Source organism: Octodon degus, unplaced genomic scaffold (genome assembly GCF_000260255.1).
Source record: "Octodon degus isolate 3935 unplaced genomic scaffold, OctDeg1.0 scaffold00048, whole genome shotgun sequence".
Taxonomy (NCBI): Eukaryota; Metazoa; Chordata; class Mammalia; order Rodentia; family Octodontidae; genus Octodon; species Octodon degus.
This window is the reverse complement of record NW_004524624.1, coordinates 3,202,938-3,230,671: the sequence shown is the minus strand read 5'-3', so window position 1 is coordinate 3,230,671 and position 27,734 is coordinate 3,202,938. Positions and strand designations below refer to the sequence as shown.

General features: G+C 37.1%; 1 protein-coding gene and 1 pseudogene across 2 annotated transcripts in view; one reads left to right on the top strand and one right to left on the bottom strand.

Annotated features, from left to right (window-relative positions):
• The window catches only part of Smad5 (SMAD family member 5), a 46,831-nt gene that overhangs the window by 8,868 nt on the left and 10,229 nt on the right, over positions 1–27,734 (top strand). For both annotated transcript variants that reach the window (XM_012515005.2, XM_023716562.1), the window contains 3 exons: positions 18,639–19,190; positions 26,181–26,432; positions 27,510–27,629. In XM_012515005.2, coding sequence (XP_012370459.1) covers positions 18,788–19,190; positions 26,181–26,432; positions 27,510–27,629 — 775 coding nt within the window. In that variant the 5' untranslated portion in view covers positions 18,639–18,787. The remainder of the gene's footprint in view (positions 1–18,638; positions 19,191–26,180; positions 26,433–27,509; positions 27,630–27,734) is intronic.
• On the bottom strand, positions 10,399–10,854 carry LOC105742363 (annotated as a pseudogene).

Here is a 27,734-nt window from a genome sequence, read left to right as displayed (position 1 = left end):
TTCCCCATAATTTTATTGAGAAATAAATAGCAATGAGATAGTTTCAAATCAGATTGGTAGGACAGTTCCAATAATTAATACATTGCATACTGTCTTCCTACTGGTTGTTGTACGAGATGCAGACATAATATCCTATTTACAAATACTATTAGAACAAATCCCTCTATTCATTGAATTAAGGGATTGTAGCTATATATCTATCCTAATCATTTTGAATACACAGATACAAAATGGTCATTTATCAGTATCCCCTTTTTTGTTTAGTTCCATCATTTAAATATTATAGGTGTGTGAACACAGCAAAATATTCCAAAATAGTCCAGTAGTCCATAATAATATTGGGTCTTCCACTTGACTGGCAATGTCAGAAGTTGTTGACCTGAGTCCCCTACAGCTTAACATGCTTTATTTTTATACTTTTCTGCTGGATGGTTAAGACCTATGTAACAAGAATTGTAGCTTTTGTATTTGATAAGGTCAGTCAAATTCCCTTAGGATTTATCCTGAGAGTTTTGTAATACATAATATCTCAGTTTTACAGCATATTCATTTATTTTTTTTTTTTTTACATTTTTTTTTAATTTTTATTTATTTGAGAGAGAGAGAGAGAAAGAGAGAGTGTGGTGTGTGTGTGGCCAGCTCAGTCCACCAGGGGGCGGGGCTGGCTGGCATGTGGTGCTGGGGGATTGAACCGCGGTCCCTGATGCTTTGCCATGCTTGTTCTAAGTAGGTGCCTTAGACCACTGAGCCATCTCTCCAGCCCCAGCATATTCATTTATGACTCAGGTACCATTGCATGTTTTTGGATTTCTAAGTGGTGTTCTCAGTCATTAGAGAACCTAACACAAAAGATTTCTAAATCCTGCACTTCTTTCTAGTACTGAGATTGTTTCTCTAAGAAATAACAAAATAAATCCATAAAAAGATAATAGAGATAAGTATTCATAAACCAGAGGAAATCTTTAGAGACCAAGACAAGCCAGGCTTGGATAATCCCAGGTACTCCAGAGCCAGAGGTGGGAGAATGCAAGTTTGAGGTCAGCTTGCATAACTTAATGAGATCCTGTCTCAAAAAAAAAAAAAAAAAAAGGGCTGGGAATGTACTTACGCTCTTAGCTTCAACTCCTAGTACTTACAAGGTAAAAGAGAAAAACGATATAATTGGTCCATAGTTACCAAATTCTTCTAATTGCTGATGTAAGAAATAAAATGTGTTTTTGTCTGCTCAATTGCTGGATCTCCATGCTTGTTATCGTTTTCCTCTCTCTTCAGTTTCATGCCTTATCTCAGTTGGCTATCATATGAAAATAAATATGGGGCAAAATTGACACACTAAAGAATGTGAAACTCTCTATAGCACCTTCTCTCTGTCTCTCCCTCTTTCCATACTCTTTCTCCCTTTTCCTCATTACCCTCTATGATCTTTGAGGTCATGGGCAATACCTTTTATGTCTGAGTTTCTAGCATAGACGATTCCTGGCATATAGTAGGCACCTAATCATTCTTTTTAAAAAATAAATTACTGTCACACATTTAAGTATTATTTCTGTTCATGTGATTGTTCTGTGACATTTATATACAACTATTTTGAAATAGCTTCTTATGGAGGTTTATTGTTGGAAAAGCCCACCTTGGATTATTTACGTTATTTGAAGCCTAAAGTTAGGGTTTTCTTTAGAACTAAATATAGTCCCTCAACCAACGTATGGTGGTGTAAATCTGTCTTCCATCCCTTGGGAAGGTGAGGCAGAGGGTCACCATGAGTTTGAGGCCAGCCAGAATTATATAACAAGACCTTGTTTCTAAAAACCAAAAACAAAACAGCAATATCCCCACCACAGTATCTATTATATCCAGTGTATTTTCTAGGTATATTTAAGGTGTGTTAGGTGGTCCAGGATGTAGATGACAAAGGTGTAGGTAGAACTCAGTCAGAAGTCATTTCTTTTTTCTTTTTTTAAAAAAAATCTGTTTGGTACAGGGTCTCATAATGCAGCTCAGACTCGTAGTGATCCTCCTGTTTTCAGCTTCACCAGTGCTGGGATTATAGGTGTGTGTCACCATGCCTGAACTCCATGGCTGGCTCAGCGCACCTGAGGGTGGGGCCAGTGTGGCATATAATGCCAGAGATTGAACCCCGGTTCCTACACTTGAACCCTGGTCCCTGCACTTGCCTAAGCAGGTGCTTACTCTGCTGAGCTATCTCACCAGCCCTCAGAAGCCATGTCTTGATTTAGGGCATTGTGTGACATACATGTGCTGTCAAATGTGTTCTCTCTCTCTCTCTCTCTCTCTCTCTCTCTCTCTCTCTCTCTCTCTCTCTCTTGGCGGAACTGGGGATTGAACTCCAGCCCTTGCACTTGCCAGGCAAGTGCTTCTACTGAGCCATCTCCCCGGCCCGGCCCCCTGTGTCTTCCCTTTGATACTGTAACAAACCAAGTTCTACAGTACCTGAAACTACCAAAGATAAAAATTACAGTCTATGCTAATTGGGTTCATTTGAGACAGAAGGATAGTTTATTTTATTTAGATATGTATCATGTAGTAGACAAGCTTCTTCTAAATCAAATCCTAGTAGAAGCTATGAAGAATGCACAAAGAGGAGGTACAAAAGTTAAAGGAATGAGAACAACTGAGGATGAGAACAAGTACGGAGTGGCAAGTGCCGCAGAATACCAGAAAGGAGTCAGGGCGTGTAAATGCTGCTGTTTCTTTTGAGCTGTTCATTTGTGTTCTACCTCATAATATCTCTGAATTGGGATTTCCTTAAGTGAGTGACATATGAGTATTGTTTTGGGCCAGATGGCAGTTTTGGTGTGGTTGTCATTGTATGTCTGTGCCTCTGCTGTTGTTGATGCTTTCAATTCAGTCTCCTTATGGTCATTGTTGTGTCTACTCGTGTGCAGTAACTTTCATTTAAAAGCTTTGGTTGTTCATTGCAAATCCTCAGATAGTGATGGTGATGAGCCTGTTAGAATTGTCAGTGATAACAGCCAAGTGTGGCTCATACCATGGAGTCATCATCACTGGTCTGGGAAGATCAAGCAAGCATCTTCAAAGGTAATCCTAAAACTGGGCATGGTGGTGCACACCTGTAATTCCAGCTCTGGGGAGGCTAAAAATAGGATCATTATGAATCTGAGCTGTGCAGTGAGACCTTGCACCAAATACATAAAAATTTTTTTAAAAAAGAAAAAATGATGGTCCTAGGTTGGGGAGATGGCTCAGTGGAATAAGTGCTTCCCTAGCAAGTGCAAGGGTCTGAGTTCAATCCCCGGTTCCCCCCCCCCAAAAAAAAAAGAATGCTCTCCAGACCTAAAGTCTTGATGGCAGAGTGACACGCTGTGAAGAAAAATTTTAAAAGCTAAGAAAGTATTATGTGGTAGTTTAATTTGTAGCGTTTTCTTCAGGGTTTATGAAACTACGCCTCTTAAAGTAGATGGCTTTGTAAATTTTCAAAGTAACCCAGTTCTATATTTACAGTCCTTAGCCTGATGTCTCAATGATCTTTCTCTTGTTGGTGAAATAAAATACTCAACACCCAAAGTTGAAGGAGGAAAAGTTCATTTAGGTCATAATTTATAGAAGTTTCAGTCATAATTGGCTGGCTCCAAGGCAGGGTGGCACATGGCAGAGGGGCAACAGTTTACAGTTAACCGGGGAAGATCTAGACACATATCATAATACCTGATGCTAAAATTTTTATGTTTATTACATGAGTGCTCATCTCATTTAGCTCTCAAACTCTTTAGGGCTGTGGTTTTCATTGTACAAAATAGGAAGTAGTGGAAATGTTAAGTTCTACATGTTGGATCCAGAACTTGAACTCAGGTTCAGTATACTTCAAATCTGGGGCTTTTATGTGTCATAATACTTACAGTGGTATTGCTGTATAGATTTGCCTTCTTGAGTATTTCTAGCCCATTATCTTGTTTTAGCAAATTGCACTTCCGGTACTTTCTCATCCTGCTAGAATAGACTCTGAGTCTTTGCAGATAATAGTTTCTATGCTTAACATATAACTGTGTTTCTTCATGTCTCCTTTTACCTGCTCCCCAAAGGACCATCCCCTAAATTCCTGTTAGCACCCTTACATGATTATCTCCACTATATGGTGTGACTAAGTATGAATACATACTAGTTCTATTAATTTGAAAGTCTTTATAGAATTAAGGTCTGAATTTGATTTATATTTCAGCCCATTTGTATGTGACTTAGTGTCTCTTCCTTAGCAGGGACCCATTAAGTGTGTGTCATATTAATGATCAGGCTGTATTTGTACTTCTGAAGACCCTGTAAACAGTATGGAAAGGTATTACACAGAACCGAAATTTCCCTATCTGCTAATGTGTACATTCTGAAAACTGTAGTAGTTGCCAAGTAAAGTCTTGGGATTTTTTTCTATTGTTAGGACAAATTTAGAGATAATGTAGAATATTATAGACTGCTATGTACACATCAGTTGGTTGAATGTAAAATGGGTATTCTTGGTGCTTCTAAACTAGTTTCAGTGGAAAGCAAAGGGAACCTGAAAAATTGAATAAACTTTACAACAAGACACTTACACATTTAAACATTTTGGTTACCAGGAAATCTAAAGATAGTCTTGTTTTCAGGGTTGTTACAACTTCACTTCCAGCTCATGTAGCAATACTAGTATATGGAAGTCAGAAAGGACAGCATTCCATGTTTTGTATACATAAGGAGAAATTCTTTGACAAATAAGGACCTATGTGAGGAAAATAAAATAAACATTTTACTATATCCCTAGCTTTCTGATACCTTATTTCAATCTGTGGACAAAGGTTTGTATTATTTTTTAAAATTAATTAACAACAGATTAGGTTAGGGATGAACTTAAGGCTTTGAGCATGCTAGGTAAATACTGTTCCACAGCTATGCCCCCAGGCCTATTTTGACTGGTATAGTCTACAAAAAAAAAAAAAAAAAAAAAGGTGATAGTAGAAAATTGATTCATCACTGTGGGAACTAGAAACGTTTGATCTCCACTTAATCATTTATTTTTTATTATGGATAATTTAATTTAGAAACCTAGATATTAAATATTACAACAGTAGATAAGTAAAACATTATATTTATAAGGAAAAAGTATTGTGCAATATTTAAGGAAAGAACAGTATAGTATGGTGATATAGTTGATGCTGGAAAACAAGTAATAAGAAAAAGTACTCAATATATGTCTATGCATATAATTTCTGTTAAGAATCAGTGTTGGGGGGGCCTGGGGAGATGGCTCAGTAGAATAAGTGCTTCTCTGGCAAGCACAAGGGCCTGAGTTCAATCCCTGGTTCCGCCAAAAACAAACAAACAAACAAACAAACAAACAAAAAGAATCAGTGTTGGGGCAGGGGAGATAGCTCAGTAGAATAAGTGCTTGCCTGTTAAGCTCAGGGTCCTGAGTTCAACCCCCAGTACCACACACAAAAAAAACCAACAACAATAACAACAAAAAAAGAATCAGTGTTTATAGTAAAACCTGCTTAAGCCATTACAAGAATTTAAACAAGTTATATATGGAGGTGAGGGGAAGGCAAGTACTTGTATTAAAAGGGAAAGGCAGAGTGCCAGAGAGTACTTTGGTATATCCTCAATCATAAGAAAGGTTTGGGGAAGAAAAAAAATTTACAAAGACTAGTGAGTATACCCAGTGTTAATGGTGTGATTGTGGGTAAGTATATTTTATAATTAGAAAAAATAGTTCATTGCCAGACATGGTAGCACACGCCTATAATCCCATTCGGGAGACTAAGGCAAGAGGATCATTGTGAATTCAAGGCCAGCACAAGCTACGTGGTGAGCTCAAGACCAGCCTGAACTTTATATTAAGTTTGAATCCCTGTTTCAAAAAAGATAATTCATTGTCTCGTTATTCTGAGATGATAGTCTGGTGATAAATGTGTTAGAAATATCCTAATTAGGAAGGCTTTGGAATAAATATGATTTTTATAGCTTGCTAATGAGTAGCACGCTCATTGTGGTATTTGTATATTTGTGCTCATGGTTCCCAAAGCCCTTTTCCAAATGACTAAACGATAAGGTTTTTTTGTTGTTGTTGTAAAAATGTGGGCATTTTGTCCATAATTCCTAAAACAGTCTCAGGGTAATAGAAGAGAAAGGCAGTCTGTGGTGTATAGCCAGACCTTTCAAACACCTGGACTTACATAATCACTAGATTGTGGGGTATTGTTGACAAGGGAACCAATCATGTGCTCAGAGCCTTGGAACTCTCTGCTCCAGTCCCAGACTGGGGTGAAGGTTAAGTTGATTGTAGTAGCCAAAATGTTTATGCCTATATATATGTTCTTGGAGCTTGTGGATAGCTAGACCTTTGGGGGTACTTCCAGGAAGATATACACTAGCACATCTATGTGCTGGGAGGGTGGTGTATTCCAACACCACGGGGATGGAGGCTTCTGCTCTCTAGTATCTTTTAAACTTGTCTTATATAGTTCTTCATCTGACTGCTCATTTATGTCAGAATATTCTTCATAATAAATGCTATACTTTGTGTTTTTGTCAGTTTTGTGACTGACAAAATCACTCTAGCAAATTATTCTAATCTCAGAAGCACAATGAAATAAAACAAACCTGAGTTTATAATTGGTATCAAAAAGGAGAAGGGAAGAGTCCTGTGGACTCTCAGTCTGTGGGCTCCGATTCTATCAGCAGGTGGTCTCAGAACTGAATTATGAGACACGCAGGTGGCGCCCACTGGAGAGCTGCCTGCCTTGCACGTGGGGAAAACACCAGCATGTGGTCACTGATGTGTTCTATGTTGGGAAATTACAGGAGGAGAAACTGAGTTTGTTTTTTCAGCTTAGGCAGACAAACCTTTCATTTCTGCTAATTGACTTAGTTAAGTGAGAGTAAATTGGGTTAAAGTTTGTAGCTTGATGAGATTTGTTGTGTTAAATGTTACAGAAAAGTCAGTTTGAAATTAAGCATATTAATCTATGTTATTCATGGTCTCTTAAACTGAGTAATTTTGTACGTTAGCTTGGGTGTTTTGGAGAAGTCGAAAGAATATAAGAACAATAGATAAGATTTTTGCTTTAAGAATTTTATTTAAAGAAAACTGTTGCTACGATGAAGCAGAAGAAAATAAGGCATTTGAACCCTCTGGAAATATAAAAAATTAAATTTTAAATATAAATACTGTATTGATATAATTCATATGTTATACAATGCATCCACTTCTAGTGTACACTTAAAAATTCTGCATGTTGTTCAGTCATTGTCATATTTATTTATTTAGCTAGCAGTACTGGGAATTGAATGTAGGGTCTTTGCAATCAAACTACAGCCCTTTTTAAAATTTTTTTCTTATTTTGAGACAGGGTCTTGTGATGTTGACTTGGCTAGACTTAAACAATATCATTCTCCTTCCTCAGCCTCCCAGAGTACTGGGATTGCAGGTGTTTACACTATTCCTGGCTGGTAATCACTATAATCAACTTTAGAATATCTTTATTTCTACACAAAGCAGTCTTGTTACTGATTATGTCACCCCACATTTGCTTTTGTCCTAGATCATGATGGTGAACCTCCTAGAGCAGTGGTGACAAGCCCATGACTTGTGTGCTGCAGTGGGTTGTTTGTATCATTGAAAGCTCTAAAAGGTTCACCATCACTGTTTTATAGCTTTCATCGATAACAGCATATGTGCCACAGGTAGGCAACCACTGCCCTAGACCCTGGCAACATTTAGTCCACTTTTTGTCTCTAGATTCCTTTATTCTGGACATTTCATAGAAATGGAGTTGTGCCAGGAATGATGGTGCATGCCTGTGATCCCAGCACTTGGGAGGCAGAGGCAGGAGATCACTGCAAGTTGGAAGCTAGCCTAGGCTACATAGTGAGTTCAAGGCCAGCCTGTACTACATAGCAAGATGTTGTCTCAGAAAAGGAATCATACAACATGTGGCCTTTTGTGGCTGACTTTCTTTTAGTATTATGTTTCAAGAGTTACCCATGTTATAGCACGTATCAATAGTTTTTTAAAAATTGTTGAATAATACTCCATAGTATAGCAGCTGAATCTGTGTATTTGTGTTACTAGGGACTGATTAAGCTCAAGACCTTCCCAACTGAACTACATCACTGGCCTTTTTATTTTTCTATTTTGAGACAGGATCTTGTTAAGTTGCCTAATTAGCTGTGCTGGGTTTGCATTTGTGATTCTCCTGTTTCAGCCTTCTGGGGTGCTGGGATTAGAGGCATGAACCACTAATTATAGTAGACTATTTTAGGACTTCCACAGGAGCCTTTCTTTTTAGGACAAGATATGTAGTGAGTGGAAATGTGGATGCCATAGCTGGACTGCCAGAATTTAATTCCTGGCTTGTTTCTTGCTATGAATAAATTAGCAAGTTACATTTAATCTCCCTTTGCCTGTTTTGTCATCTGTAATATGAAATAATGGAATTTACCATTTGTGACTTTTTAAATCAGTGACTTTCAGTTTCCAAATGTGAAATCTTTAATGGTGTTTGGCAGGAGTGCTCAGTAAATGTTACTGGTTTATAAACATTCTTTCAGGGCCAGCAAGATAGCTCAGCAGACTAAGCACCTGCTCAGGCAAGTGCAGGGACCAGGGTTCAATCCCTGGCACTACTTGCTTGCCGGCCCCGCTCCATGGTGTGCTGAGCCTTCACCAGAGACTGGGCGTGGTGGTGCACTCCTGTCATCCCAGCACTGAGGAGGCTGAAAACAGGAGGATCACATTAATTTGAGCTGCATAGTGAGACCTTATACCAAATACATTAAAAAGAGAAAGAAACACTCTTACAATTATCAGAGGAATAATAGTTTGTTGCTTAAGCAATCACTTAAGGAAGGAAGCTAGCTGGTGAAATCCTTGAAATCATTTTAAGAAAATTCAGATATCTGAAAATTTTCTTCTGTAAAGAACTTTTCTAGATAATTTGAGCCCCCTTTTCTCTTTAGTGAGTGTGTAAAGCTTTTACAGAAAGTTTCTAGCTTAGCGTGACAGCAGGATTCTAATGATACAGAGTCATCAAGGAAAGCTCTGCTACCTTTAGGTTTTGTGACTTAATGATAATTGGTTCAGGATGAAGCTTATTTAAAATAAAACTACTTAAAATATAAACAACATTTCATACTAACTGGTGAATAAAAGATGTCAGGGCTTTCAATTGAAAAAATGAAACTAAATTTTTGGGAAAACGGGTTATATTGATAATATGTATTAATTTTTTATAAGGAACAGAACGAGTCAAATATAAATAGACTTAATTTTTATCATAAAGTTTGGTAGTATATGACATTTATTAGTTTTGCATTGGTGGCAATGGCATTAGCATTAAGGTTTTTTCATAACTTGTAGTTTTTATAAAATTTTTATAGTTTATAAACTCTCACAATGAAGGAGATGCTAATGTAGTGAATGGTACCTGATTTTATTAGTAAATTGTTAAAAGGTTTTAAAAATTAAAGTATATTATATAAAGTTCATATACTTTTTTATTTTTATTTTTGCAGTTTTAAAGTATCTTTTATTTATTTGGTACAGAGTCTTCCTACACAACTCAGACTCATAGTGATCTTCCTGTGTCAGCCACCCCACTCCTGGGATTACACGTATGCGCCACCATGCCTGGTTTTGGAGAGGCACAACATGCTGTACTGGAGATCAAACCCAGGTCCTTGCACTTGCCAGGAAGGTGCTTAAACTGCCAAGCTATCTCTGCAGTTCCATAAATCTTTTTTTTGGTGGAACCGGGGATTGAACTCAGGCCCTTGCGCTTGCCAGGGAAGCGCTTATTCCACTGAGCCATCTCCCTGGCCCCTAGTTTGACAAATCTTAATGAACTTTTATAGATGTATATTCTCATTCCCAGATTAAGATACACAAAAGTTCAAGCTTCCTAGATGGCTCTCTTGACATTTGGTACTATTCTATTTTCATTGTCTTAGGTTAGTTTTGCCTGTTTTTAAATGTCATATAAATGGAATGATATATTCTTTCCTTTAGTATCATCTTGCTGAAATTCGTCTTTGTTCATATTCTTATTTATTTATTTGTATTTTAGGGAAGGGTCTACAGGGTGTTCAGGGTCTCACCACTAGATCAGACTTGTAGTGATCCGCCTGTTTACAGCCTCCCAAGAACTGGGATTACAGGTATGTGCCACCATGCCCAGTCTCAATTGCCATCTTAGTGCCTCCCAGGGGTAGGACTGGCACAGCCAGGGATCGATCAAACCCCTGGCTTCTGTGCCTGCTTGAAGGTGCCTTAATCCGCTGAGCTATTTGGCCAGCCCTTCACATTCTCTTTATTTTTATTATTTATTTATGTATTTATTTTTTTACTGGGAAAAAAATGTATATATTTAGAATTAGCCAGCTGGACACAGTTTAGATGACCCCAGTTTTGTTGGCAACATCGAATGCATCATAATCGGGTGCCAGTTGAACGTATGTCTTCTTTCCATCAGACCTGATTAGGGTATTGACCTTGGCAACATCGATGTCATAGAGTTTCTTCACAGCTTGTTTGGTTTGGTGATTATTGCCTTTGACATCTACAATAAACATGAGTGTGTTGTTGTCCTCGATCTTTTTCATGGCTGACTCTGTGGTGAGCGGGATCTCGATGATGGCATAGTGGTCAAGCTTGTTTCTCCTGGGGGCGCTGTTCCCAGGGTATTTGGGCTGCCTCTGGAGCCACAGTGTCTTGGGACAGCGGAAGGTGGGTGACTTCTTTTTGTGGCTATGGATGCCTTTCAGCATAGCCTTCTTGGCCTTCAAAGCTTTTGCTTTGGCTTCAGCTTTGGGAGGGGCAGGGGCTTCCTTCTTTGCCTTTGGTGTCATCTTGGTAAAAAGGCCTGTTTTTATTTTTTGATACCAATAATTGAGCTGAGGACCTCATACTTTCCAGGCAAGTGCTGTGCCACTGAGCTATATCCCTGGCCCCACATTTTCTTTAAAGTCTCCTATGTTTATTCTTGTACAGTGTTACTATATCTAGTTCTAAGCCTGTCTTTTTGATAGTTCTTTATCAATAATACTTCAAATGAATTTCTTTTTTTTTGAGACAAGGTCTTTTACTATATAGTTCATTCTGTCCTTGAACTCACTATATAGCATTGGCTAGCCTGTATTCCCAGCAGTCCTCCTGTCTGTGTTTCCAGAGTGCTGGGATTACAGGCGTGTGCCACCATACCTGGTTGAATTTTATTTTGTTTTCTTTTGCTTTTTGTTTTTGTTTTTGGAGAAAGTCTAGCTTTGTAGTCCAGGCTGGCCTTGAATTTATTTTGTAGCCCAGGCTAGCCTCCAATTGGGTGATTTTTTGACTTCAGCATCCCAAGTGCTTGATTTATAGGCAAGTACCACCATGCCTGGCAAGTGAATGTTTTTATATTCAGTGTTTACTTCTTTTTACTATGTTTTAAACCTATGTTTCTTATTGCTTCATTTCTTTGTGTAAAATCTTAAGTCTGTTTCTCATTTTTGACTCACTGACCTGTATCTGTAGTCATGACTTTTCCCAGTGGAGTTTACTGTTATTGCTGCTGATAAATACACCTACTTAATTTCCTTAATTCTATTAGTGGAATTATCATTATCTTAGTCATTTGGCTACAAAATTTGCTGTTATCTTTCAGATATAATTGGATCAGTCCTTGTATTAGCTCTTCATTACTGTAGGCAAATTCCTGAGGTAATTAACTTATAAAAAGTTTATTTTGACTCACAGTTCCTAAAATTCAATTCCAAGATTGAGGAGCCCCATTATATTGGGCCTTTGCCAAGGGTGACACATCAAAAGAGAAACATGTTGCTTGTGGAAGCAAGAACATATGAAGAATTTTAAACAATTCAGGCCCCCAAAATTCAAAGATCCAATCCAAAAATGGACATCTGAGATGTGTATATACTTCTTAGATGAAGAAATACAAATGACAAATAAATATATGAAAAAATGTTCAACATCATTGGTCATTCGAGAAAAGCAAATGAAAACAACACTGAGATTTCATCTCATCCCTGAAAGAACAGCTATCATCAAGAAGTCACCAAATATAAATACTGGCAGGGTCATGGGAAAACCCTGTGTTGGTGGGAGTGTAGCCTAATACAACCACTGTGGAAATTCCTCAGAAATACAGGATTAGAGGTCCCATTCAACCTAGCTATTCCCCTTCTAAATATTTTTCCAGAAGAACTGAAAACGTACCACAGTGATATATGTGCACCCATGGTTTTAGCAGCACAATTTGTTATAGCCAAATCTTGCAAACCAAATGCCCATCAACTGAGGAATGGATTAAAAAAGATGTGACTTTATACAACAGAGTATTATTCAGCTGTAAAAAAGATGAAACTTTTATAGGTAAATGGATACAACTAGAGACCATACTAATAAGTGAAATAAATCAGACCTGTGTGTGTAAACATTATATTGTCTCCCTAGTATAAGAACCTGAAAGAGTAAATAAAATCTGAAAGGTACAGTAGATACTGTGAAAGGGATGAGGAAAAGGACGAAAGAAAGAGAAAAGATATGTGCATATATACAAGGATAGCTTGGATAATTATACTACTGATTATTGCTGGTCTATTGAAAAGAGTAGTTAATGCTCAGTTCTTAATCAATTTTTATAACTTTTTGAACAATTTTGCATGCTTATATCCAGTAATATGAACAACTAATTTGTGTTTTTTTGTTTTGTTTTGTTTTCTTGCTCCAAATGCCTTCAGGGCAGGTTTGGGTGGCTTGAGTTGTGGGGATCAAACCACAGCAACCTGAGCCTGACTGCTTTGTTGAAGCAGCCACTTAAAGAACTGAGCTACGTGGCAGGCCCCCTGAACGACTAATTTGAAGACAACAGCATGCAATGTAACAATCATTGCTGAATTCCTATTATTTTGTTTAGGGAAATTCTGCATCGTTTCTCATTTTTTACTGTTTTATTCTCTTTAAAATAAAAAATAAAATTGATATTATATCCTGATTACAGTTACAGTTACTGAATGCTGTGAAAGATAATGGAACAGGTCAGGGAGAAAGAATGATATGGAAATGAAAGTATCTAAATGGAAATGGAAATGTCTGTATGTATTTTTAGATGAAGTGGTCAGAGAATTCCTCTTGCAGAGGACATTGGAGCAACTCAATTGATAGAGTAAACCATGTTAAAGTCTGGAGAAGACAATTCCAGGAAAGCAAACATCAAGTGTTGTAGTCTTGGTGGGCATGGTGGAGCCTGCCTGTAATCTCAACTCTCTGGAGGCTAAAGCAGCAGGATCACTGTGAGTTTGAATCCTTGTGAGTCAAATGTCAAGCCAAACTATATAGTTAAACCCTGTCTTAAAAAAAGGTGCAGTGGCCTTGAAGTAGATAGAAATAGCCTTAAAGTACTCGAGCAATAGAAGTCAAGTATGGTTGAAAGTAGTTAGCTAGGAAAATGCTCATGAAATGAGTTTGGAGAAGGTGCCAAGGGCCAGCCAAATCATGTAGGTCCTATAAAGTAATGTAAGGATTAGTAGTTTGAGTATAATGAAAAGGCACCAGCTGAGTGTTTTTGAGCAGAGAAATAATATAATTTGATTTACTTATGGTATTAGTTTTACACTGCAATTTTGTGTGGTAGAAAAGAATGTTGAAATTCTTATTGTATTGACATGAAAAGATTTTGAAGATATATTGGTAACATTTTTCTCCACCTTGTTCTTTTTCAGTATACAATTTATAAGAAAAAAAATTTTTTTTTATATTTGCGTATTTTTGTGTAAAAGTTCTGTGGAAGGACACTAGAAGCATGTAAGAGGGTCCTTGTGAGAAGGTCTCTCTCACCCCATTTTCTCTTTCTGTTTCTTCCCCCTTTTCTCCCTTTCCCCACTTCCCCATTCTCTCTCTCACTGTCTCCCTTTCTCTCATACTGGGAGTTGAACTCAGAGCCTTGTGCATGCTAGGCAAGTGCTTTACCTCCAAGTTTTATCTTTGGTCCTTTTTAAATTTTATTTCGAGACCAGCATGTTTCCCATGCTGGCCTTGAACTTTCCACAGCCATCCATCTGTATTGTATTACAGATATGTGCCACCATGCCTGGCTCTGCTTTCTAAGTGTCAAGAAAGTATATTAAAATTACACAGAAATATACACACATTATTAGTACCCAACCATTTGAATTTTCACAAACTGATTTCCACTGTGCAACTACCCAGAGCAATCGGCAGAACTTTATTTTGGCAATAGAAGCCCCTAATACAGTTATTACCCTATCCTTCTCTACAGAGCATAACCTCCATGCTTTTTGTAGTAGGCATTAGTGTTGCCTGGTTTTTCTAGCAGCTTTCTGTTCATCTCAATTTGATTTTAGATTACTATTTTTACTTTAGCATTCTGCGGGTAATGCTCAGGTTTCTAGTTTCACTCCGGTGTGGTGTGAGAGATCACTTTGCAGGATTTCCTTCCTTTTGGATATGTTAAGGTCTTTATATTTGCTGTGAGCATGGTCTATTTTGAATTTTCTTTCTTTTTTTTTTGTACCAGGAATTGAACTCATGACCTCATGCTTGCCAGGCAGGCACTTTGCTGAGTTATATTCCTGGCCCTTTATTTTGAATTTAAAAAATTTTCCAGAATAGGAAAATCTATGAAGATAGAGAGTAACTCAGTGGTTGCCTAGATTTAAGGGTGAGGGGTTGAGAGATGATAGCTAGTGGGTAGAATGTTTTGTTTAAAAATAACAAAAATGATCTAAGTTTGATCGTGGTCATGATGGCTCAACTTTGTTAATGTGCTAAAATGCACTGAATCTTATACTTAAGTTTATAAATTGTGTGGTATGAAACTTGTAGCTCAATGAAGCTGTTATTTTAAAGAAGAAAAGTTCGGAAGTATATAGAACAAATCATATGGGATCTCCTTCTTCCACTTCAAAGTTAAGTACAGTGAATTATTTAGTCTGTGTGTCTTCCAGTCATTATTATGTGTTGCATAAACAAGTAACTTTACATTTTTCCTGTTAGTACATAATATGGTACTTATTGATGATGATGATAATAGATCAGGAGTTAACATTTATTTTTTTCTGTGCACCCTCCAGTTCTAAGTTATTTACTTGTAATGAATTATTCACATTTTATAAATGGGGAAATAGAGAAAGAAGTGAAGTACCTTGACCAAAGTTAGTGTCCATTTTATTCTTCGTAATGTCTGTACAACACTTTTATTCTGTATCACATTTAAACTTTTTACCATAGCTAGTTGTATTGTTTCTATATTCACTGTTACTTTCTTTTTTAAATGTATTTGGTTGTTACAGGGTCTTACTATGCAGCTTGGATTCATAGTGATCCTCCTGTTTTCAGCCTTCCCAGTGCTGGCTTTGAATTGTAGTCTCAGCATGCCCTGTGGGCAGGGCTGGGACAGCAGGCCTGGGGATTGAACCCCCGACCCCTCCACTGAGCTATTTGGCTGACCCTTGTAGGAGATATTTTTGTTGTTGGTCTGGGGATCTAACTCAGAACCTTGAGCTTGTCAGGCAGGTGCTTTAGCCACTCAGCTATCTCCCCAGCATATCCTTGTCTGTCTCTGTCTGTCTGTCTGTCTGTCTGTCTGTCTGTCTGTCTCTCTCTCTCTCTCTCTCTCTCTCTCTCTCTCTCTTTTTCTTTTTGTATCAGGAATTGAACTTAGGACCTTACGCTTGCCAGGCAGGCACTGTGACACTGAGCTATGTTCCCAGCCCAGGAGATTTTCTTTTTTTTCTTGAAAACCATTTGTTAGCATTTTAATGAGCCCTCTGTCCAGTGGCTTTGGCTACCAGAACATAGCCCCCCAAACACCCCTAATCTTTTCCTCAGCTCTTCTGATGAAGAATTTGGCTTTCATGATGACAGGCTGCTTTGGGAGCTTTCCCTTCCCAAGAACCTTGTAGTAGCCCTATTGCACTACATCAATGGTGGGAGCTACTCCAGTCTTGTTTTTGGCAGCATTTACTCATGTCTTCTCACTGACCAGTGCCCATAATTTATCAGGGTTGACAGTTGGGCAGAAGCTCTGGTTTCTCTTCAAGTGGTAATGCCTCATACCAACCTTCCCAAAGTAGCCTGGGTGATACTTGTTGAAGTTGATCCTGTGGTGATGTGTGCCACCAGCATTACCCCAGCCTCCGGAGTGCTTCTGGTGCTTGCTGATGTGGCTATGGCCATGGCTCACATGGCCCCAAATCTTCTGGGTCTTCCTTAGTCTGCAGGAAATGTCGGCAGCTGAGACAAAAAAGCAAGATTTTATTGTTAACAGTAAAGTACCACTGCATGTCACTTCCTTGTGTTGTTGCCAATAACAACCTCTTATTCTTGTTCTTGTTCTGTTCTTTTCTTTCTTTTTAAAATGTATATAGTTGTTATGGGGTCACACTACACATCTCTGACTCATGGTGATCCTCCTGCTTTCAACCTCCCGAGTGCTGGGATTACAGGCTTGTATCACTATGCCCAGACTCTGGGCAGCTCAGCCTGCAGGGCTGGTGCAGCATGTGGTGCCAGGGATTGAACCGAGGTCCCTTCACTTGCCTAAGCTTGCCTAAGCAGGTCCTTTCTTAACAACAGAGTGTCTTCATTAACTAATATTGTTTCAGATATCATAGAAGCTAGTTGAAATTATGAAGTGTAAGTTGACATTTAAGTTAATTCTGTATTCTCTTCAAACTTGTATTCCTACTTTTAAAAATAGATGCTTACCACTTTTCTGGCAGTTATGTGTTGTATGATTTGAGGGTTTGTTACATTTTATGACAACTTTCAACTTTCAATACAATTTGTATCTAATAATATGACTTGAATAGTGTCACGGCTTTTGCCTAAGACTTGTAAAAATAAACATTTTATTGGTTTTTTTCTTTGCCTGTCTCTGTCTCTGTCTCTGTCTCTGTCTCTGTCTCTGTCTCTGTCTCTGTCTCTGTGTAGCTGAGCTATATCTCCAGTCTCTATTAGTCTATCTTTGTAGTACATAATGTTTATGTTCACTATAGGGAATTGGTACATCTACATAAACACATTTCAATTCTCTTCTTTTTCCTCTTCCCTCTATTTAGTTTTATTTTTCCAGCATAAGATTCATTTATATATGTATCTTATAAGACATTATAAAGATAATTATATATACACATTGAAAACCAGACTAATAGGCCAAAGAATGTATAAAATACGTAAGACAATTGCATTAAGCTAATGTACATTTTTAGATACATTGTCTACACTATATTGCAATACTGTTTTTCTTTCTCTCCTTTCATATTATCTTTTACTTTGTTATATCTATATCTACCTATCTGGCTGTCTATTAAGTTTTTCACATGAGAGATAATGCGATATTTAAGCTTGTGTGGCTCAGTTACTTCACTTACCAATATGCTCTCAGGGTGCATCTATTTTCCTAAATATGACTTGTTTATCCTTTTTATGGCAGAATAACACTCCATTGTACCACATTTTTAATCTATTCATCTGTTGATAGACATATAGGCTGTTTCCTAAATTTTCAAGATTTAACCATTATGAATTGTGTTTATGTAAACATTCATTACTGTGGTATGATGTCTAACCTTTGGGAAGGTAACTATAAGGGGAACAGGTGGGCTAAAAGGAGTTTTTTGAGGAACTTCATACTGATTTCCATAGTGGTTCTATCAGGTTACAACCTCACCAGCAGTGAAGAGGTGTTCTTTCTCCCCACAGCCCTGCCAACATTTGCTACTGATTTCTTGATGATAGCCATTCTTTCTGAACTGAAGTGACATCTCAGTATTTTTTGCATTTTGCAAATGGCCAGTAATGTTGAGCGTTTTTTTAAAGTAGTTATTGTCTGTCTATATTTCTTCATCTGAGAAGTATCTATTCATTTCAGATGCCTTTTTATTTTTGTTTGTTTTTGAGACAAGGTCTCACTATGTATTTTAGGCTGGTTTTGAAGTCTCAGCATCCTGCTTCCTGAGCCTCCTAAGTGCTGGGATTATAGGTATATGCAACTGCCATGCCTGGCTTAGATGCCTATTTTTTAATTGGGTCTTTAAATGTGTCTTAATTTTTTTGAGTTCTTTATATATACTAGATGTTAGTCTTTATTTGGGGAGTAACTTGTAAAAATTTTTTCCCCATTTTGTAGGCTGTCTCTCTACTCTTGTTAGTGGTTATTTTTGCTGTGTAGGCTAAACATGTTTAAAAGAACAATGACAAGGGAAGAGCTAGGTTTCTCTTAGGGCTTTTGATTAGATCAAGACATATGTTCAGAATTGACCTAGTTTGTAACATTTATTTTAATGAAGGAAAGTACTACTTCAGAAGTAAATCTTAGAAGACTGTTATATAGGGCTTAGTGGCCTCATTGAGGACAATAAGTCTGGAGCCTGTTTTTTTGGTAGAGCAATATTTTTTGTTTTTGGGCTTTTGGATGTTGCTTGCCTTTGACAGAGTTTTGTATTATGAAGAAGGAAGTGAGTGGTTACAGAATTTTTAGAGAATATTTTTTCTAGACTTACTTGTTTTGCTTTGCTTATAATACTTTTCTTCTCTTGTTTACAGACAAGAGAAGAAAAGCAATATACATGAAATGGTTTAATTTAGGATTCTTTCCCCCTTTCTCTTTTAGGACTTGAACCAATGAAAGAAGCATATGGCCTTTGTGAAGATAAATGTCATTACTGTTCTTTACTTGGAACTCCTGCTTAGGACCTGTGATCTGTTCTGCCACTAGCTACTGACTTTGGTTACAGGAAGGTCTCTGAAGATTCATATCAAATGACGTCAATGGCCAGCTTGTTTTCTTTTACTAGTCCAGCAGTGAAACGATTGTTGGGCTGGAAACAAGGTGATGAGGAGGAAAAATGGGCAGAAAAGGCAGTTGATGCTTTGGTTAAAAAGCTAAAAAAGAAAAAGGGTGCCATGGAGGAACTGGAGAAAGCCTTGAGCAGTCCAGGACAGCCAAGCAAATGTGTCACTATTCCCAGATCTTTAGATGGACGCCTCCAGGTTTCTCACAGAAAAGGCTTACCACATGTTATATATTGTCGTGTTTGGCGGTGGCCTGATTTGCAGAGTCATCATGAGCTAAAACCATTGGATATTTGTGAATTTCCTTTTGGATCTAAACAAAAAGAAGTTTGTATCAATCCATACCACTATAAGAGAGTGGAGAGTCCAGGTAGGTTTGACTCCCTTGAAAAGAATTTTTTTTTAAAACTGTTATCTGATTTATATATAATTAGATTTATTAATTACAAGGTATATTGATCTTTTATTTCATTTTTAAAGCTTTAATCTTAGAAGGAATGTGGATTTGAAGTTAGCTTTTTTTAAAATACAGGTGATATTATTCCCAAGTGACTTACCTTGGTTCATTGTATACAGTAAGCACTCATACACATGCTATACCTTTCCTGTGGATGACCTATATCTATTTTATCTAAGAATTAATCCCACTATGTACAATGGATCCTGTTCCTTTTTGTCTGTTCAAGAGCTTTGTTCCTACAGTAGCATCCCTCTCCCTTGTACTGTTTTTTTCCATTTTGCTAGACTATTTCTGACAGCATATAAGCATGTCATGATATTGCCTATCCTAAAATAAAAGTTAAAAAGGAATTCCTGTCTTGATTTCTTTCACATACCCCCCACCTGCATTTCCCACACTGTTTCTTCTGGTCATTTTATAGGATTCTTTGGTTATTTCCACATCTCCATTTCCATTCTTTCTTGTTTTTTTGAGTTAGTCTTTCTTCCCTATAGTTTTGTATGTCCAGATCACTTGTGACTTCTTTCGTAGATATCAGTTGGTCATTCTCAGTTTTATTCTACTTGCATTTGATACAGTTTTATTCTCAGTAGCATTTGATACAGTTCCTCTTCTGCCTTCCCACTAAAAATTTTCTCTTTTTTACTTTTAAGATATTCCTCTTCTGATTGTCTAACTTCACTGATATTCTTGCTCTAAATGTTTACTGTTTTATCCTCCTGTTTCATAGTACTCAGTCCTTGGGCTTTTTTTTTTTATATATCTGTATTCTTTAAGTGTCTCATGTGTTTTAAAATTATCTGTAACCTGATGCTCATAATTTCAATTCTGGAATCAGTTTCTCCCTTGTATAAAATTAGTTATGTAACAGCTCAATTGAGTGTTTCATCAACATTATGTACAGTATGGCTAAGCAGAATCTTTACTTCCACCAATGGTTTTTTGCCTATTTTCTCTATTGAAGTACATGGCACCAGTATTCATTCATATAGCAATTACCCTAAATATAAAGGATATCTTTTATTCTTTTTAAGTCTTATGGTTGACCTATAAACAAATGCTGCTTTCTATACCTTCAAAATAAGTCTTGATGCAGTCACCTCTTACCAGGAGTAGACTATTACCATTTCTCACCTCAAATAGTCTCATAATTGGTCTATCTGCATCTTTTTCTCCCAACGCATTGCATTTTCTACACAGCAGCTAAAGTGAATTTAAAATGGCATATGTCAAATCATGTCAGTTCTTACTAAAAATTTTGTACTATTATACTGATAATCAGAATTTTTGAAATTAAACTTAAAACAGATGATTTCAACACTGAATTCTTGAACTTGCTATACTCCTGTCTAGATTTGTCTTGCAGTTTACCTTAGCGTACTCTCTTCACATAACCTTTTTATGACACACGTTCTCACTCCATTTAGTCTTTGCCCAAATATCATCACTAGTTGATTCTACATTAGATATGTAGTTGATTGACTGGCAAGTGTATTGCCTTTCTCTGTCTCACTTATTATTATATCTTTAATGCTCAGAATTAGTGCAGTTTCCTAGCACTTGGTAGCTAATTTTCAATAAATATTTTTTGATAAAGAATTCTATAAGCTGATAGTTCATTTGTTGCTGATCTAACAGAATACCAGATTGGGTAATTTATAAAAGATAGGTGTTTATTTGGCTCATAGTCCTAAATGCTAGGGAGCACAAGATAGGCTGTATCTGGTGAGGGTCCTCTGACTGCGTTATAGCAAAACATATGGTCTGTGAATGTAAGACAAGAGAGCACAAGAAGGGGCTGAACTTACAGCACGGTTTCATGATGAGTAATCTATTAAATGACAACATTGCCTAATTTCCTTTTATCAGACCCCATCTCAATACTGTTGCATTAGTGATTGAGTTTCCAACACAAGCATGAAATTTAGGGACATATTATAAGTCTAGCATCTGAGATAGCAATGGCACAACAAATTAACAAACATTTATTATTGCAGTTTCTTTGGGTAAGGCTCTGATCATAGCTTAGTAGAATTTTTTTTTTTTTTTTTTGAAGCTTCCAGTCTGTGTTGGTCAGAGCCAGGCTTTTATCTGATGGGGAAAAATCTGCTTCCAGAGCTCACTATGAGGTTGACAAAATTCAGCTCCTTGCCATTGGATTTTTGGTGATTATCAGCTGGAGACTGCATTCAATTGCTTACTACATAGCCTTCATCATAGAGAGTTCACATTCATGGCAGTTTCTTCAAAGCTTACAAGGAAGAGGGGGCTTTCTATTAAGAAGGGAATTCATATGGAATGTAACCAAATACATCTTTTCACTTTGTCATATACTGTTTGTGAGCAGCAAGTCACAGGACATACACTGAAGGGGAAGAGATTTACCAAATACATGAATACCCAGCTGTTGTCGTCATAAGGCTGCCTTAGAATCAGTCTGCTGCTATTGAGATATCAGCCCAATGTGATTTAAAAAAAAAGCCCGAAGGGCTGGCCAGATAGCTCAGCGGACTAACTAAAGCACCTACTTATTGCCAGTCAAGCGGAAGACCCAATACTATTATGGGCTACTGGACTCTTTTAGAATATTTTGCTGAGTTTACATACCTATAACATTCAAATAACGGAACTTAACAAAAAAAGGGTATACAGATGAATGTCCATTTTGTATCTGTGTATTCAAAGTGGCTAGGATAGATGTATAGAGGGATTTGTTCTAATGGTGTTTGTAAATGGGATATCATGTCCACATCTTGTACAGCAATTAACCACTAGGAAGAATGTATGCAATGTGTTATTGAAACTGTCCTACCAATTTGATTTGAAACTGTCTCATTGCTATTTGTTTATCAATAAAATTATGGGAAAAAATTAAAAATAAAGCACCTACTTAGGCAGGCACAGGGACTGGGGTTTGATCCCTGGTGTGCCGTGCTGGTCCTGCCCCCAGAGTGCACTGAGATAGTGACTGAGACTGAGCATGATGGCGCATACCTTGGGAGGCTGAAAACAGGAGGATCACTAGGAGTCTGATCTGTGTAGTGAAACCCATATACTTTGTACTAAATACATTTAAAAAAAGACTGAAAATAATATTGTGAAAACTGGCAAAAAAGAATAACAATGATTGCATTCTAAGGAAATTTAATAAGAGATTTAGTTGGAGTGAGATGATATTTGAGGTGATTTTTGATTTTTTTTAATTAAAAAAATCTGTTTATTTGGTACAGGGTCTTGCTATGCAGTTTGGACTCATAGTGATCTTCCTGTCTCAGTCTTTCCAGTGTTGAGATTACAGGTGTGCACCACCACATCTGGTTTTGGTAGCCCTCACAGCATGCCCAGAGTTCTGGGGCCAGCATGGCATGTGGTACTAGGGATCAAACCTGGGTCCTTGTGCTTGCCAGGCAGGTGCTTAGACTGCCAAGCTATCTCCCCAGCCCTGATTTTTGATTTCTTTATATCCTGAAGGATTGATGAGGTATAGAAAATGGGAAGATTTAATGGACAAATGCCTGAAAACTCTTAAGCAAGTTATTTGCTAGGAGTAAGTCTAGGAATTTTGTTTATTTCCATAGCCAGGATGTGACTAGTAATTGGCCAGCAGAAATCTTTGGTAACATTTTTTTTCCACTATAATCATTTTATACAAAGGCTACTTTTTTTTTTTTTTTTGGTACTGAGGATTGAACTCAGGACCTTGCACTTGCCAGGCACATGCTTACACCATTGAACTTTGTCCCTGGCCTATACAAAGGATAAAAGCATAGTCTGATACTTTTAAGTGTCTCCAGAAAACCTTAATCTTTTTTTTTTTTTTTTTTGCGGAACCAGGGATTGAACTCAGGCCCTTGCACTTGCCAGGGAAGCGCTTATTCCGCTGAGCCATCTCCCTGGCCTCCCAGAAAACCTAAATCTTAATATAGGGAAACTATAGAATCCTGTTTCTGATCTAAAGTTCAAATATCCTGGAGGAAGGGACAGAGAACTAGCTGGATTAACTAGTAATTCCCTTTGATCAAGCTAATATAACATTGGGAGGATAATTTGATAGTATTGTGTTAATAAAATAATAGTAATGGTGATAATTAAGAGAAATTAGCATTATGCACTTATAGACTGGATACTTTTCTAATCTTATGATTGAGCACTTATGGACTGGGTGCTTTTTAACCTTGTGATCGATTCTTTCATAGATTTAGAAAATGGTAATAAAACCTTAGAATCCTCTAAGTGTATTTGTAAGTTTACAGACAAGGAAGCTAAGATCTAAGAAGGAACCTAAGATCATACAACTAGTATGCAATAGAGTAAGTGTGGCAGAAACATAAAAAGAAACTGGAATATGGTTAGGAAGCAGCAATAGATGTAAAAAAAATAGCCAGTCTAGGTGATGCAGTGTTTAATAGGCAATATTGCGAAGTAGTTAAGACTGAATCCCAAAGCTAGACTTACTGCATTTGAATCCTGGTTTTATTATATACTACTAAGGTCATTACCCTTTTTGTGAGTTAGTATGAGAATAATACTACCTACCTCCCAGGATTGGATGAGTCAGTGCAATGAAAAAGTGCTTAAGTTAAGCATTATATGGCCTAGAATCAATTTCAGATTTATTCTACGAGAATAATTTGTTTTGCAAACAGAGCATGGGGGTTGGTAGAGAGAAAAAATCTTCAAAGAAATGCTATGAGAGCTGGGCTTGTTGACCCATGCCTTTAACCTGCCCCATTTGCTGTAAAAGCATGTCTATAAAAAAGTCTTCACAAATTAATGATAACAATAAAACATTGTTTAACAACACAGATACAAGTAAATGTTAGAAGAAATGATTAAGAACTTAAATTTGTTTATGAAAGTGATCTGAGAGGTCTAAAAATTGTCATTCTTGGTACCTTTTTTATATGCTTGTGTTGTGCTCTCTTAAACTCTGTATGCTATTTTGGATGAAAATAAAATCTTAAAAATCATATGCACAGATAGTATACAAGCAGGAGGGAAGCCACTTATTTTAACTGCCTTAAAAAAGAAATAAGGGGCTGGTGAGATAGCTCAGTGGTATAAAGCATCTGCTTAGGCAAGCATGCAGGGACCTCGGTTCGATCCCCAGCACCACATGCCATGCCAGCCCCACCCCTAGGGTAGGCTGAGCTGACCATAACAACAACAAAACAAAACAAAACAAAACAAAAAACAAAAACAAAAACATAATCTTCACTGAATGGAATTCTAGTTATTTCATTAAGTTTTTCAGATTATTAGCTAACTAAACAGAACTTCTTGCAGTCTAATGTCCTGCTCTCCAATGGCAGCTTCCCTGTCATTCAGGGAAACAGCAATTGCCAATACGCAGCATAACAAAAACACTTTTGGTCATTGTTGACCACATTTGTGCAGTAATCTGTAAAAGATGAAATAGTACAAATACTGACTGAAGAGCCCTTAGTTTGTTGTGTACAGTGTCCTTCCTTTGGGGAACCAGGCTATGATTTAGTTAACTGAAAATCAAATTCATCTTATTGATGCTAAATGATATTACAGTGAAAGTTTTAAAAAACCATTCATTCATTCATTAATTTCATTCATGCAGTACTGGGGATCGAACCTAGGGCCTTTACTGATCTATATCCTCAGCTTCCTTTTTCATTTTTCACTTTTTCTTTTTTGGTGCCAGAAATTAAACTGAAGGCATAATGCCTGCCAGGCAAGTGCTGTGCCACTGAGCTACATCCCCAGCTCTCATTTTTTACTTTGAAACATGGTTTTACTAAGTTGCCCAGACCAGGCTTGAACTTGTGGTCCTAATTCCTCAGCCTCTCAGAATCAAAATGACATTGACAAATACAAGAAAGTTGTAAAAGAGATGAATTATATATTAAGAGTTTGGAGAATTAGTATCAAGTTTCCTGTAGGGAATAATAACCAGGTGTTTAAATGTGGTTGATATTGGGTCTTTAGATAAAGTGAACATGGAAATAAGGTTAATGTCTCAACTTTTTAAAGAAATTTCTTCAAATGTTTAGACATTATTGTATATAGAGTGGCACCTTGGGTTAAGAACTTAATTTATTTTATGACTTGGGGAAGATTGCCGCATTTGTGTGTGTGAAGAAGATAGCCATTGTGGTCTTGTCAGCTGATGCAGAATTTGAAAACAGAAGCAAAATTGTACTGAATGCTTTTGTTTGTGAACTGAGTTGTTTGCAAACAGAAGCATTCATGAAACAAGGCATTACTATATTTTTATTACTAAAGTATTTAGAAGACTGATCTTGAATGGAGGAATTATACTTGGGGAATATTACTGTTTTTCTCAGGGAAAAGCTTACTATAGAATTTAAAGTTTGAAATCTCTCAAAGTGAGAATGATGAAAGTATTCAGAATTGGAAGTGCAAGTTTGCAGGATATCCACTTCCCTCACCTCAACTCTGTAGTCTTAGCACCTAGATCATTGCCTGGGCCAGCACTCTTTTCTGTCTCTTTTTTCCTCCTGTACTTGCCCCTAACACTTTCATGTGAAATTCTCCTGGTTGGTTAAGGTCCACCTGGGTTTGTCTTTTCCATAATATTTTGTTTGATTTTTCTGCTATCTGAGAGTACTTACTTCTTAAACTTTGATTGTACTATAGTTGTTAAATATGTCCCATATGTCATAGAACTGAAGTGGTATCTTTTTTAGCTCCCAGAATCCTTTATATAGGCTAAGTGTTGACAAGAATTTTGGGTTTGGTTTTTAATGTAAATATATACTCAGGTTTCTATAAAATAGCCCTTTCTAAAAGTAAACTTTTAACAGGTTTACAGTTTTACCTGAATCATTTCTACCAACCCCTTCATCGCTGAATGGTACATTTCTTTTAGTCATTCCTGACCAGTTACTTTTGATTTTTGTCTTTCAGTCTTACCTCCGGTATTAGTGCCTCGTCATAACGAATTCAACCCACAACACAGCCTTCTGGTTCAGTTTAGAAATCTGAGCCACAATGAACCGCACATGCCACAAAATGCCACGTTTCCAGATTCTTTCCATCAGCCCAATAACACTCCTTTTCCCTTATCTCCAAATAGTCCCTACCCCCCATCCCCTGCTAGCAGTACCTATCCCAACTCCCCAGCAAGTTCTGGACCAGGAAGTCCTTTTCAACTCCCAGGTAAGACTTCACTGATACAGGAAGGAGAGAAAAGAAAAGAAATAAAAAGAAAAGAAAAGAAAAATAATTCCTGAGAATCAGTAATCATTCTTATTATTGGTTCTCTAGATAAACTTATATAAGAGCTACTCGCTTTTTACTGTACATTTTTTATGTAATTTGATTTTGAGATCAAGTTGGATTTCATTGTGTCAAGTACTATTTCTGTAAAACCTGCAAGTAGTAGAATTAAATTTGGTTTAATGTATTAGGAATTCATTGCTAGTTGTAGCTCTGCCTCAGAATATATTTTGTATAAACCTTGGTATGAAAGATAATTTGCATTGTTCTACAGTTACTGAGACAAAAGTTTAGCTGTTGCTTTTGCAAAATAAATGTATTTCAATTATGAATGCTGGCACCTGAAAGATTCTGTGGTTAACATTCAGTTTTCTAAGCTCATTATTTAGCCATTTAATAAGATACAACAGCCATTTTTGGACATTGCAAATATATTGGACAGTTGCTGTTAGTGTTGATGACAAATTTTGAAGGGAGATAGCTTTATTTTCTAGTTTTACTTGACAGTGTACAGTATGTGATGGTTAATTTCAAAATGTCATACACATACACACACACAAAAAAAAGGTTGGATAATCTTTGTCCTACAGATTGTTCTCCATAGTAGCAGTTTCTCTGAGCATGTGAGTCTATGAAAATAAAGATTTTTTAATTCTTTTTCAGTGAATTTTAGTATTCCTAGTATCATAGATTACCAGAGATCTGTACTAAATAAATGTGGGCTTGTAGTGGGTTTTTATAGCTATTAATTATTAGATAAGGGCTGGAAAAATAGCTCAGTGGAATAAGCGCTTCCCTGGCATGTGCAAGGGCCTGCGTTCAATCCCCGGTTCTGCAAAAAACCAAAACTATTATATGAGCTGACTTTTCTGTTTTAGGATAGGTAGGATGCTACATTTTTTTGTGAGTAATGTTGAGTAATGAACCTTACTGGTACTCTTTACTTTTAAAAAATGCTTTTAGAGGATGAAGATTTCAAGTGTTCTTTTGGGACTTGTCTCATTTTATTTTTTTTAGCTGATACACCTCCACCTGCCTATATGCCACCTGATGATCAGATGGGTCAGGATAATTCCCAGCCTATGGATACCAGCAATAATATGATTCCTCAGGTTATGCCCAGTATATCCAGCAGAGGTAACAGAAGTATAGCACTCATTATACTTATTTTGTTGTTATTTTTATTGATTTTTAACTTCCTGGCCACTTTTACTTACTTGCATTTTTTTTGCAATATGAGGG